This window comes from Rhyacophila brunnea, unplaced genomic scaffold (assembly GCF_057557595.1).
Source record: "Rhyacophila brunnea isolate RB1 unplaced genomic scaffold, BYU_Rbru_1.0 scaffold_7, whole genome shotgun sequence".
In the NCBI taxonomy this organism is placed as follows: Eukaryota; Metazoa; Arthropoda; class Insecta; order Trichoptera; family Rhyacophilidae; genus Rhyacophila; species Rhyacophila brunnea.
The window spans coordinates 5,918,843-5,934,606 of record NW_028233339.1 but is presented as its reverse complement, the minus strand read 5'-3'; the positions used below and the strand labels follow the sequence as shown (position 1 = coordinate 5,934,606).

The 15,764-nt window shown below is 32.6% G+C and overlaps 1 protein-coding gene across 1 annotated transcript; it reads right to left on the bottom strand.

Moving 5' to 3' along the window:
* Window positions 1–404: 404 nt before the first annotated feature.
* Window positions 405–10,640, bottom strand: LOC147064403 (peptidoglycan recognition protein 3-like). The gene is given in 8 exon segments (XM_085957643.1): window positions 405–1,605; window positions 3,093–3,211; window positions 5,584–5,788; window positions 5,873–6,016; window positions 6,528–6,752; window positions 8,632–8,750; window positions 9,505–9,706; window positions 10,553–10,640. Coding segments are annotated over 8 exon segments (1,275 nt in total). The 5' UTR covers window positions 10,623–10,640; the 3' UTR covers window positions 405–1,414.
* Between the last annotated feature and the right edge of the window lie 5,124 nt (window positions 10,641–15,764).

The following is a 15,764-nucleotide window of genomic DNA, read 5'->3' as shown; positions in this document are numbered from 1 at the left end:
TCTTTGTGATGGTGAAAGACTGTTGTAGTTTAATTTGTGACGCCTCTGTGTCTTCAGTCAAATACAATTGTGTCAAGTACATTTGTTTATGTTGAAGAATGACAATGGGATAGTGTATGTGATCACAGCCTAATTTAAGTTGGTCATGCTTCAGTAAGTTGAAAGTAATGGAGCATTGAATGTGCATTGTATGATGTTGTGTTAATCTCATGTCTGTCCGTAGTTTATTATTCAGGATTTTTCTTTGATTGCAAAGCTAAATGTAGGGTTTGATTTTACCCTTTTAGTCAAGGACCTGAAAATTAAAGTTGTTTTACAATGAAAGGCTTAGTAATTTTGACATGATGTTTATACATAGGTGCCTACCTAAAGTGAATGAGTTTCGAAAATAAACAATTAGATATTAAAACTCTTTATTCATTGATATTAAGTTAATCTCTAATCTCGAGACCAGTATTTCCCAAACAAGCTAGAGACGAATAATGCTGGTGTCCCTGTCAGATTTGACATACTGCATATCGTCGCTTAAGAAACAACACTGCGGAAGTCAATTCATTAAAATTTTCAGGGGAAAACAAAAACCATCTCAAAAAATTGAAAATTGATACCTTTTACTTTGACTACCTTTTTTTTTTGTGTTTAGTTAAAAAAAAACACACAACTAAACACAAAAAAAATAAGTTAAAAGGTAAGTATCAATTTTCAATTTTTTGAGACGGTTTTTGTTTGCCCCTGAAAATTTTAATTAATTGACTTCCGCGGTGTTGTTTCTTAAGTGACGATATACATATTATGTAGTACCTGCAGAGATAAGAATTATACCACAAATACTATAATTATAGCATTATTATAATTTATTCTATATATTTTGTTATTTGTGTCAATCACGAAATATTACAAAAAAATTTCAACTACATTCTCCGATTAATATTTCTCTCATGTAACACTTTGTAACACAATGCCTATGCAAAAAATTCCAATAAAATCTTCAAAACCCGTACACATGCAAGTATTTGGGCATTGTGTTTTTGTACTTATAGATTAATAGTTTTACATAATTTCTTTTATAGTGTTAATTGTCAATTCATGGTGGAACTGTATTGTATTATTTGATTAATTATTTGTTTTATTAAATATAACAATTTTATAGTACTTATTCCACTTTTTTAATTAAATTTTGTACCGGTTTCGTCCTCTTCAAGGGGACATTATCAACTAAATAATAAACTTAAAACAGGCATTTATCAAACAAAGTTTTACATAAGATGTTTTTATACATTAGGTACCATATAAATAATATTTTTTATTTCTGTGTTGGCGGTCCGCACGTTTCTCCTATTTTCAGCGGTCCGCAGGAGTAAAAAGGTTGAGAAACACTGGTCTAGACAATTAAATAAGAAATATTTGTTAACATTCAATCTTCTAAATTGACTGTGAAATGTGGCCAAGTTGAAATTTCTTGAAAAAGTCTTGCTCCAGGACTTTGAGTGGCTCTGACTTGTCGATGGCCGATGAGTTTATATCTGGTATCCAGTTCACCAAGCTCCACTCCGCAAGTTATCAACATCCTCAGCGCTTCTAGTGCTAAATGAGTGGGTAGCTTTTCTGTTAACAGATAATCAAAGCATGTGAAACATTGAGTACCCATTGACTAAATTACTATTTTTGCAATATTATGCTATTTTATTTGTACCTAAAAATATTTATTGACACCCTTACAGCACTGATTCTCGATCCTGTGCCCGTGCATCTCACATGCGCACTTGATATATACCAGTGGCGAAGGGTGGAGGTAGACTGTTAAGATCCGCCATAAATAGTGCACATTAAACTTTTTCATACATACATATTTGTTTTAATTGAAATAAGACTACAATTTACAGATAGTGTTGGTAAGATTTTAAAATTCAATTAAACCCTGAGAAACCAAGCCATAATAGATAATAGTCAAAAATTACATGTCTATCTATAAAATATCTAAAATTATGCAATTAAATCATACATAACTTTGAGTATTTTATAGATAGAATAATATTTTTTATTTATTATAGTTTGGTTTACGCAGGACTTAATGAATTAAAAAAATGAACCAACAATATGTGTAATATGTATTTTTAATCCAACGAAAACAAATAACTATGAATGAAAAAGTGTGCACAATTTTGTTGTATCGCCCAAATTAGACCAAATCTATTATGGTTTCGTTTAGGCAGGGTTTAATTGATTTTTAAAAACTAACTAACACCATCTGTAAATTGTAGTGTTACTTCAATAAAAACAAATACATATGACTATCAAAGTTTAGTGTGCACTATTTATAGCGAATCTTAACAGCCTACCTCCACCCTTCGCCACTGATATATACACTATATATATTTTAAAAAGATTGTACTTTTTGATAAAGATCGGCTTTAGCCACACCAATGCCATGTATAACAGCGACCAAAGAAAAGTGTGGCACTGCTTATCAACTAAAAATTGCCATATTTATAGTTGCAAAGGTATACCCCAGGTATTCAATCAGTAATCACCCAGATCCACATGAGGAACAATACATTGAATCGTCTTATTCCACTCAATCTAATTAATTAAACCAGAGCGTTGGACCGGATCCTTTTTTGAGTTGCTCCGCTCCGGGACCTAATACTTGCTCCGGCTCCGCTCCGGGTAAAAAGTTTTAATAAGCATTGTACGTACTTATACATATTAAATAAGTAGTTTTAAAATAATCGCCATTTTCATTATTAATTCTATTAAACAAAATTTCCGAAAGTAAATCGTCTCTCATCATTTGCCTCTTCTGTCAAAAAAGTGAGGTTATTTATCACTCGGCAGTGTTGCCATATTTCAAATAATTCCAGTGTTTCAAAGTGTCCAAATATACTATTTTCATTGAATTTTAGGACGAAAATTTAAGTAATAATAAAAAAAACATCCGGAGCAGTGGAGCACTACACATTTTCGGTGCTCCTGCTCCGGGTAAAATCCCATTGCTCCAGTGCTCCTGCTCCAACGCTCTGAATTAAACCCTCCGCATACTCTAAATATAGCTGAAAGAATTGATTATAAAATAAGATAATCGATTTTGTAACCTCCAAAATTTCCGATGAATGCTACAATAAGGCCTCTAGAATTCCAGGATGGAGCATGTTCTCCTTCTTTGTGCCAACCCACTCCTTCATAAATGTTACCGTCTCCGCCAATTATAAAACTAGATAAGCAGACATTGTTAATTAATTTATTGTGTAATTAAAATCAAATTGATTACAATTTAAATACAGTCGAACTCGGTTATTACGATCACGGATATAGCGAGATCTCGGATATAATGAGGAAACATTCGTTGACATTTTAGTTTATGATTTTCTCCATACATCCACTGTTATAACGAGCAAGTTATCATAAATATGCCGAGCTAAAATATTGTCAAATTTTTTTTTAAAACCGTTAATGTATCGATCGTTTAAAAACATTTCTACCCTAAGCAATGAAATCTGACCGGACAGGATGCCGCCGGGATCGCATTAGGTTTATGATACTAGTTAGTGTCTAAGTACCTACCTAATTGGTGTTTTCGCCGACAATATTGAAAAAGTATCCACGCAAGTAAAAAAATCCAAGGTTTGTGAAGTCAGTAGATACAATAAACAACTTCTTTTGTAGTTTATGAATGCCATGCTTGTTTCGGGGATTTTTACGATGGTTTTCAGATTTTTTATTTTTTCGACTTTTCGTGTCATGTGAACGCTCATTTAAAAATACCTATTCTCTGATATAACGAGTAACGCTTATAACAAGCAAATTCAGTCAGTCCCATCTTCCTCGTAATAACCAAGTTCGACTGTATTATACGAATATCTGAGGAAAGGGTATCTGATGGTAAAGGAAAAAGTAAATCGCTATTTATATCACAGCATATTGACTGTATGCGAGTATCTTAAAAACTTTTTCAGGATCGGTTGTCAACCATTACACATAATATTGTATTGATTGAAAAAAAACTTTGTGAATATGATTCGGCTGCAGATTCGAATCCTATGGAGAAAGAGTCGAGTGTCTATCTTCTGCTCCCTGTTGGCTATATCTATGTTAGATAGGTAAGATAGATATAATTATTTTATTTCAGTAATCGTGTTCCACGGTGGCATAATTGGTATTTGAAAACATGAACGCAGATTCAAGCCCACCATCTAGCAAAACGACATGTTGTTTTTCATGAGTGTGTTTCATCAAAAGGGTTGGGCGATTAATTAATAACCATTCCTTGTAAAACAAAGTCTTCTAGTATGAGCTCTACTTTCAGATTGGCCATCGCGTTTAGGACTGAAAATGGTGATTAACTTTTTTATTAGTTAATTTGTAGTTTAACTTAGGTGTTAATAATTCTATCTCAACAAAATTTGTAAATAGACTGCGGCAAGTATAATGTGAAGCTTGGCCGTTTCGAGAACTAAAATCCCCCTAGCCCTTTCCTCTTCGTTCCCCTTGCCCTGCAATCATTTGACATTCGTTATTTATGCGTGATGCAAGTTCTTGTATAGTGTTTAAACGTGTTAATAATGCAAAAAGTGGTAGCAGGAGGATTATAAGTCGTGTTATAAGCTTCTATGAAGAAGAAAAAAATAAAATGAGCTCACTGGGCCTATAAATAAAGTTGATGCAATGACAGGTAGATATTCTTTGACATTTCAGTGTTACCATACACCTAAAAATATCCCGACAGATTGGAAAAATATTGTCGTCTGGTATTGTATTCGATATTCACATTCTGAACCAAAGTAGGGGAAAAAAACATTCTCTAATACTGGCAATCCTTTCATAATAGATCGCAGCGCCAAGACGGCGGCCATGACACTTCAAGTTATAATTTTCGCAGTCTAGGTATTCACTCACCCATAAAGGATAAACCAATATAAGTGGTCTTTATTTTGATAGAAATATTTTTTTAATCATGTTCTTGTCCTAAGAATCATTGTCGATTCATTCTCCTACTCCAAAAATTGGAGGGTATTAAAAGATTTTTGTTTTTACGAGAACTGGATATTAGCCACTTGTTCAACCTATTAGGTCCATACTCTGACTCCAAACATAAATTGAAAAACAATATGTGTATTTGCCAGACCTAGGATTCGAACCTGGGACCCACGACATTATAGCCGACGCTTTAACGCTCTGCTATCGTGGGTGCAAAATCAAGTGGGGTAAAATCATCAGCATTTCTTGGACAGGTAGAATGATGTAAGTGATTTTAAATTAATAAAGTTATTGTTCAAATCACAAGAAATGATATATCAAAGGGGCATAAAGAAAAGAGTAATCCACATTTCAAATAAAAATCTAGCTTAAAATTTTGCCTGGTAGTATTTAAATCCAACACCATCCCTATGGTAGTGCACAATAAAATCACTTATCACAAAATTTTGTATTTTCTTAGCTACTATTCAAATGAGGTGATAACAAGTAACATATTTTTTAATTTTAACAGCCAGATAAGGTTGCGAGAGGTCAGAGCGAAGGCGGGTCAGAGATATAAATACAGAACAGTAAATAATTATAAATCTGTTTGATTTTAATAAATCTTACTTGTATCCAATACCATCATTGTGGTAGTTATTAATATAATGGTCTTCTAAATTGTTTAACTTGCGTGAACAAACTGTGAGTGTATTGCATTCTTGCGACGTTGTATGAGCTATGATCACGTTTTCCACTGGCGTTTGTATGCTATCAGTATCGTCATTATTTGGATGACTACTCCATCTTGACTTAGTCAAGATGTTAGGACAAGCTGTAAACAATAATTGTACTTTTAACTATTAATTGTCTTATTTAACTATTGATTTTTTTAAATTCAGGTCAATATTTTACATACCTGCTTTGATAAAGGTTGTTTGCAAAAAGACCAAATTAAAAGATACAAAAACACTTAGGAGTTTCTTCATTTTAAAGTAGAAGAAATATGTAACTGTATGTTTTATGAATGAGTGTGTATGAGACAATAATATTATATTATTGTCTTATCACAGCCAAAAAGGAAACGCTTATAAATTTTATTATACGTATCATTATTTGAAAACTGAGTGAATGTTTGATAATTTTTTGCTGACTATTTGTCAAAATGCAATAATTGATTATTATCCCAGTATTAAACATTAATTTCAAACGTTAATATATTTATAAATTCTTTTTATTGTTATTGTTTTCTAATAAAAATTTATTTATTAAGTGTAAAACATATGTACATACATACTTTGAATATACATAAAGTTTTTAGTACTTCGGTTGCAATGAATGAGTAGAATATGGTTTAGTTATACAGTTATAGTAACAATAAATAATTGTTTTACATGTTTTCTATTTTTAATAGATTTATTGACAAAATATTTAATTAAATAAATTATTTTATTTAAAATTAAAATTCAACAATGAAATTCCAGCTTGCTCCAAAGTATTGGAGTATATATATATATCCATATATTGACTCCAACAAACTACCAAAGAGAATGATCCACAACTGCATTTATCACCGTTCATATTTTGCCAGTGCAAGAGTAATGTCTCTATTGTTTATACTTCGGTTGTGAAATGAGGCCATGTTACAATTTCTTGAAACAGTTTAGTTCCGGGGCTGAGGGTAGCTTTGACCTGACGATGACCCAGGAGTTTATATCTGGTATCCAATTCACCCTTTTCCACGCCGCACTGAAGTAATTTTTTCAAGGCTTCCAATGCCATTGGCGTTGGCAGTTTTTCTAGAAATAAAATGCAATATTGGAGAATTAGAACTATCTAAGTTTATTACTCCTAATGCGATAACTGTACAACGAAAAGATGCTGTTATTTTTCTATGCCACATGACTTCACTGTGTCGTATCCTGATTTAAGAATTGCATAGAGGTCATTCCACAACAAATTAAGCCGTCAGCGAGTGTTTTAATTTCGGCTAATTGCATTTCCTTTAAGATTCGACGGACAACATCGCCTCAGTTCTAACAGATCTAATTTAACTAATCGTGATTTGTTAGTTTTACGTCGATTGAGTTTGAAGAATCTCAATCTGTGAGGATGACATTGTGCAATGTCGCTACAATCTTGATCTCTACAAGCTCTTTGATGAGCCTGATGATATTTAGATTTATCAAAGTCCAGAGTCTGCGATGTAACAGCCATGTGACTGACTCATCGCCATTAATTGGTAGGTAGTATTGACTTGTATGTCCCTGATAATTATCTTAGAAAATGGGACCATCGGTTGATAATGCCAATTGGGAGAGCAATGACTGTATTCAATCAAATTGATTTGGATATTGATATATTTCATTCGCTTGAGGATGCGTTAGGTGGACGTTCATAAATTCTTAAAACTGGGTCTACTTAGCATATTTTTATATTTACTATGCAAATTATGCTTTCATATAAATATTATTAATGCTGTTACATATTTCTTTGTTTTCCATGTTATGTTGTGAATGTGTTGAATTTATAATTAATTGTCAAATTCATACTGACTGATTGACTGTAATTAAACAAAAGTTATTTCTAATGAATAAATAATAGAAAATTAGCGAAACTTCTGAAACGGTGAAACCATCATTTGGAAGTAGCAAAATGTTGAGCATTTACATCTTCTATTTTATCGCGAATATCAATTATGCGTTCCCCTTTTTTTCCGTTTTATAACATCTAATTTTACATCTAGGCAGTAACTTTTGTGTTTTCTCCTCTGGGTGGATATTGTATCATTACTTCTCCGTGAACTCATGGTAAAGATGTAGTAAAAAATCCAGATTTGAGAGGAAAAATATTCACGATGACAAGACCACGCACTACAAAGTTTCAGCAGCAAAAGACTGAGGAGCCGCAGGCACGTGAGCAACACAGAAATAGCGTATGAGTGTGGGATTGAAAGATTTAAAGTGACAGTTAAGTTTTTTATGTGTTTTTATAGTGTTTCTTGAATTTTTCTGCAAATTCCTAACTGTGGCGACTCGGATAATGAGGACCTCGATTGTTAGAATGGATTGGATATAATAATAATAAATAATTGTTTTACATACATCTATTCTATTTTTAAAACATTTATTGACCAAATACCCTATAAATTATTTTACTTAAAATATTTGTCGGAATTGTTGTTTGCGTTTGGAGACGGTTCAAGAGTAATGTCTCGATTGTTATACATTGGTTGTGAAATGTGGCCATGTTATAATTTCTTGAAAGAGTTTAGTCCCGGGGCTGAGGGTAGCTATGACCTGACGATGACCCAGCAGTTTATATCTGGTATCCAATTCACCCTTTTCCACGCCGCACTGAAGTAATTTTCTTAAAGCTTCCAATGCAATTGGTGGTGGCAGTTTTTCTAGAAATAAAATGCAATATTGGAGAACAAGAACTACCTAAGTGTGTTTACTCTAGTCTAGTTGATGATATAAATTAAACAAAGAGACTAATAACTAAATACATAATATTAAATTAGCGAAACTATAATAAATGTACGTGTGTTTTTTTCTTATAATAAGTTACACACATTCGGATGTTTGACCACAGTAGTAAAAGAACAGTTATGATTGCAAATTACCGTTCTAGTGGGGTATGGGTAAAATTATGTGCTTTATTAGATGGAACACTCACCTGAAAAGTTTCCTATGAACGCTATTCCTATAGATCTAGTATTCCATCCGGATGCGTGGGCTCCTACTCTGTGCCAACCCACTCCTTCGTAAACATTTCCATCGCCTCCAATCAAAAAGCTGCAAAAAAGAGGAAAACGAATTGATTATTAAAATATAAACAACAATTATTACTACTGCTGGTGATTTTGATTCTTCTGCACTTGTCGTTACCAACGTATTATATAACTGCATCAAATATTGTTTTCAAAATGTTTAATGTAAATTCCGTGTTGAAATAAAAACATAATGGCCACATGGTAACTTCTTTTTAGACCGGCTAGGTTAATTTAGGTGGTTACATGTAGATTGTACATAAAACATTTCACCATAGCACAGTTTGCCGTGAGCGTAAAGAGATGACCGTATACTATACGGTCTCCAATTTTATTAGATTCAATACGAACATTAATTTAATTTTCATAGATGATTTTGGCAAAATTCATGGATTCAAGAATGAAAACCTAACCTAATCTAACCTAACAAATAATCCAGTATGTCGGATATTTTCAAAATTTGTTTGCTGCTGGTTTCCTGTAACTGTAAACCGACAAGGACCGTGTTTTATTTAGACATGAATTTTATATCAGTACTATACGACCCAAAGAGGTTGGATGGTCTTTAATATACGGCCATATATTTCGGATACAACATTTCACGGTGAAGTGTGATAAAACTGCGTACGTACGAGTTTAGGTTAGGTAAGGTTGCTAAAAAAAATCCTACTCGATATATTGCTACCTTTACGAAGATAAACTAAAGCCATAGGGGTTACAGTGTAATGTATACTTAATAATCCATATTACATAGAATTTTATGGATGAATATTCCTTACTTGTATCCAATATCATGATATCCCAAGGAGTTTATGTGGTAATGTTGTATATTCGCAACTCGTTCAGAGCATACAGTCAGCGTACTGCATTCTTGGGAGACAGTGTGTTCCACAATTGCATATCCGACTGGAATTATTATACGGTCCACCTGGGCATTTGCTATTCCGCCCCATACCGATTTGGTGATAATATTTGGACATTCTATAATAAAGAATAAAAAATAGGTAAGTCAACAATGTTATACGATCATCAAAAATGCATATGGTTTAGGGTGGGAATATTTCATCACCCCAGTTCTAGACTTGTTGTACAGCGTCATTTTCAAGTGACATCACGCGATTGTCGCTATTTTTTTAACCCTCCATCCCTCAAAGTCACATTTTGTCACAGATTTTTTTTACAGTGACAGCGGAATGACATGAATCCTCTATAGATTAGTGGACTTACTTGGTCTAAATTGAATGTTGAAAATGATTATGTATGTATTCAACAGTGGCGAAAGGTAGAGGTACGCTATTAGGATCAAACATAAAATAGTGCATTTTAAAAACTAATCAACACCATTTGCAATTTGCAGTCTTATTTCAATGAAAACAAATACGTGTGACTGACAAGGTTTAGGGTGCACAGTATATTAGTCTATGGGGTGCACTATTTGTGTCAGATCTTAATTAACAGCATACCTCCACCATTCGCCACTGGTATATAGTATGTATATTATATTTGCACAAAATATTGTCTGTGTGAGCTTTGGTGACATCATGTTACATATTTTATACAACCCCCTATTTCACAATTATCACATATATCGGAGTCAGGGTGTGATTGATTACATTTGAGTTATATTATATTGTTATATTGATATAATATACTGCAGAGTTGACTTCTGGGTAGCAAAGGCTGAAGGTGGTCCAATCTGTACAAATTTTTCAACGATTTATCAATGAATCCGGACTATAAATTTATTGTCAGAGAATTAAATCCAAACTTCTGATAGATGATAAATTCCTTATTTCTAATGATTTTTTATTTCAATTAAGTACTCACCAGCTTTGCTTATTTCACTTTTAAAAAATATAAAAAACAAGAATACTAAAAACTGAGATGTCCACTTCATATTGGATTGATTGTAATTAAACAAAAAGTCACTTAAAGTTCTAATGAATAAATTTGATAATACAAAATTTGCGAGACTTAATGATTATTTCTGTATTTATACAGTGTTGTTATCAAATATATTGATTTATCTCAGTAATTGGAAAACAACAAGTTATAAACATTTCTTTGACCAACTGCAATTCCAGCGATTCTCAATCTGAATATATATAATCATAATGACAAAAAATTGATCAATAGAAATAGGTGCAATATTATAAACATACACTGGCGAGGCTATTCTAACATATATCATTTAACATCCAAAAAGAGCTAAATGTGATAAATTTATCACTTTACCTATTTAGGCAGTTAATTATTATAATAAGTCTACAGCGTTGTAAAATTTATGAACTGAAAAGCATAAGATAAAATTTGACAGTTTTAAAATATATACGCATCATCAACAGTATCTAGTGGGGATTAAATCATTCTCCGCTAGGTGAATGCGGAGAAATACAAAACGCTCAGTATGTTGTTGAGATTTGTGTCATGTATACCCACGGTGGCCGCATGGCTTAAGCGTTGGACTATCACGCCGTGGGTCTCAGGTTCGAATCCTGGGTCTGGCAAGTACACATATTGTTTTTCAATTTGTGTGTGAGTCAGGGTATGGACCTAATAGGTTTAGCAAGTGGCTGACATCCATTTCTCGTAAAAAACAAAATCTGTTAATACAAACCTCTACTCTGTTTAGGCCCATATGCCCGAAGGCTCGGGATTGGATTCCCTAATCTACATAGATATAAAATAAAATATTCTGCAGTGCTGACTCAGTCAATTCAAAGGAAAAACCACTGTATATCCCCTATTTTTCCCAGTTTTTTTTCCTTCAGACTCACGATGAAGAGCCATGCGCTCTTCGTTAGTAGGTATACAAACACGAGTACTACAGATGACGAGGATAAAAGGCTATTTGGCCTTGGTGCCTCATAATATACCGATATATAATTGAATTGAATTATTTTTGTAGTATTGATAATGGTGTTACAACCGAAATAGCTATCGACTAATTAATATACCAAAAATTAAATATAATTTATTTAACTCAATTAATAATATTTATTAGGTAATGAAAGAAAACAATTTAATGATTCCCAGATGTATTTGTTTATGTTTTAACACATTGAAAGATAAACATTGTTTTGTTATCACATATTTATTAAAAAAATATACTTATAATATTATTATAAATGAGGTGCCTAAAAGCAAAGGCAGCTTTCTACCACGTGAGTAGTTTTGAGAAAAACGTCAAAAACTGATAACAAGTCTTACAATTTAATTTAATCTATGTGAGCTATACATTATAGTAGAATATTGTGTTTCAATTTTAGAAGTCATTAATTTTATTAGATGACTAAGACATATGCATAATAAATTTAAGAAGGCTGCATTTGCTTCTCACCCATCAAGAAGTCTGACTTTGCTTTTGACAACTTGAAAGAAAGCCATGTTTGTTTCTTAGTTTTTTACTTGTCAGCCATGTTTTTTATTGTAAAAATACTCAAATACAAACATTGTAACTTCAATAAATGAAAAAAAATCTTTACCTGCACATAAAAAAACAAATTTAATAAAGTCATTTATTTCTAATTATAAGATATACCTAATGATATTACTTACAATGGAAAGGATTTTTTGTTTGTCAAATTGTAAGAATTACATTGTTCAAAAAAAGTTTTGATGCTTGTCTTATTGGTCAAGTGACAGTTACATACCTCGAAATTTTACTCATATTTCTCTTCCAGTTTTCTGGATATCTTGAACATTTCCTAGCTTTATTTGAAGCTATTTCCCAAGGGTGACTTTCTATCTTTCAAAATTTTATAATTTAACACTTCGATTCACAATTTTAGCACAATAATCACGATTATAAGCCGCAACAAAAACTCATACGGCAACCACCAAAATGTACTGAGCCGGCATTTTGTCACGTGACTTTTTGTATGGGACGAAACATTTAGAGCATGGGTGGCCAACCAGTGCAGCAGTGAGAAAATGAAAATAATATAAAAAATGCTGCCACTAGATGTGCTAATTTCGCAAATTGAGATTCGATATTGGCTCAAGATTTTAAAAAGGACCGTGTGCTTTTTGCTGCATTTGCAACGCCATTCTCCGTAGACGTGAATTTAATACCGAGAATTTTACAAATGGAACATTGTGAAAGCAGAAATTCCATCAGGTTGGTTTGGAAAAGTTTTACAAAACATATTTGGACATGGAGAAATATCCTGCATTTTACAAACATGCTCTAATGATGACTTCGCTATTCATTGGAAACACTTACACGTGTGAACAGCTTTTTAGTCAGATGAAGCATATCAAATCCCGACTGAGAACACGAATCACTGATGTGCATTTGGAAAACTGTTTGCGTGTAGGAACAACCTCGCTCGATATCGATATTGATGCACTTAGTTCTGCCACACAAAATCAAACATCTCGCTAAAATTTATTATTTTGTTTATTTTTTAATATTAAAAAAAGTCTAATCTAATAAATATGTCTGATTCTCATTTTTGTTTTATTTTATTAATATATATTTCTTTTTTGTTTTGTATAATAAAAAAAATTGGTTGTGCGGCCCGGTAGGAAATCTCATTTTTAGAATCAGGCCCGGCTGCTGAAAAGGTTGGCCACCCATGATTTAGAGTGAAGAAAGCTGGGTTTGCTTCTGAAGCTAATTTTTAACAACGATTTTCTATGGAAAAAAGCCGAGTTTGCTGGTAAAACATCAGCTCACAACGTGCAGAATTTTTAGCTCTATGATTCTGCATTCATAGGTTAAAAAGTAATTTTTTACAGAAAGCTGCCTATGCTTCTGAACCCCTCAAATGTACATACCCGTGGACTGGGCATGATCTAAAACTGGGAATCCCCATAAAATATGGAATGTTTACAATAAAATTTATTATCAGTTCTGATTAATGATAAAAAAACTAAGTTTACCTAGTAAGTATTAGTTAAAAAACAAATAAGTATATTGTTTCACTGTATTCCATTAAAAAAAATTATTATGAGAATTTGATGTTGGTCATTAAATGACTAACATCACAAATTAATATTATAAATGGCCTTATTATATTCTCAAATTTTTTATTGTTGATAGATAGTTTGATACGATAACACTATGGTGAATAACATTCATTGAATACGTCACTACGGTAATATAAGTGTTCAATGTTTAATGGAATATTATTGCGTTTAAAATATCAATACAAAGGTCATCTGTCATGTCAATTAGGTCGTAGAGTGCAATTACTTACCTATCTCCTGAAGATTTGGAATATGCAAAAATTCTAACATACAAAATAATACTCGTATATAAATTCTTTTCATTCGATTTTGTCAATGTCATATTATATAAAAGAGACCAGTGATGTTCTGTGGGGGTAGCAGGTCATGTGTTGCTTAGGGACGGTACATTATAAAGGCCGGTAAGTGTAAGAACGAATGCGAATATTACAACTATTGTAAATTCTCTAAAATGAAACATTACTATTTCCTGTACTTACACTAACTACTTAATACAAATTTATTTATTAAGGCTATACTTCAGCTGAGGCACGGTCTAAAACGATCGTGACTACGCACGCACAGATTGTGCAAACGACGCGTGATGAACAAAACATAATTTGTCATAAAAATTCAACATGCGTCCATTTAATGTTATGTTTATTGTTATTTAAGTAATGATAATAATATATTCATTGGAATGTTTTGTTTTTCGAGTAAATACGTAACATTTTGTAGTCATCTTTACACGATTTAAGAATTAATTCCTCCGATGCCATCACAAAACAAATTAACGTGCGGACAGGTTGACTATCGTTCTCCGACTGGCATGCAAAATTACGTCCCACCTATTGCTAAAAATTATTTTGCCGTTTCACTGAAGCATGCTCTTAATTTTATTAAGTAATTGGATCAGATATGTAAATCATATATAAGTAGGTACCTACCTACTTTAGAGATACATTGATTTTTCCGTGGTTTGGTTGTTCTTTACACATTTCTATGTTTAATAGATGACAATAATATATTCAATGAAGTATAAATTATTTCAACAATGAAATTCCAGTTTGCTCCAAAGGATATTGACTCCAACAAACTACCAAAGAGAATGATCCACAACTGCATTCATCTCCGTTCATATTTGTAAGAATTGTTGTTTGCGTCTGGAGCTGGTGTAAGAGTAATGTCTTTATTATTTATAGGTATGTATATAGTTTGTGAAATGAGGCCACGTTATAATTTCTTGAAAGAGCTTAGTCCTGGGGCTGAGGGTAGCTATGACCTGACGATGTATAATGATTCCAGTATACCTACTTTGATTGTTTGTACCCCGAATCATTCAATTTAATTTTCAGGTCGCGAGGCCGCTATAGCCCGTTTACCCAGGTAAATCTAACTAAGGATGTAACATCTCTGTATATTCATGATTTATACTGTACTATTTGTGAGCTACACGTATAGAAAGTTCTTATTTTTTAGGTACGAATTTCAATTACCATAATATTGTTCTTATGGTCATTGAATATTACATACAGTCAGCTATACCCCTCATACCCGTTCATCAGTCTCTCTGCCGCCAGACTGACAGGCGTGCAATATTCGTACATTATTCTGCCTTGTATCCTCATGTTCAAGTTATCCATGAATTGAATATCAAACCTGTAACTTCCTGGTTAACGTCTGTCTCGACTCTAGCCATTGTAGTGTGCGTTGAACCTTAGTATCTTGAGTTGCAATACTTGCAATAATTATTATAAAAACTTTTTTCTTACCTACCGTTTCTAATGCTGACATAATTTGTGAAAATATGAAAGTTCATCTATTACCACGAAATGACTTTCTATTCTTTTCCAGAGGTTGTAAAAATAAGTGAAGAAAATAGCAATTTTTTACACGTAATATCGTCTCTGTTCCGACAGAACACACTAACTGGAGAATACTAGTTTTGAGTAATTTGACTTTGAAGTTGTTAAAATGTTTGAAATGGTCTATCATGTGAGTTTATTAAGTAATCGTAAAAAGGATGATTTTAAAATAAAGACTGTTTATTTAATAAGAAGGTTTCCAGACGGTAAAGTTTGAAATA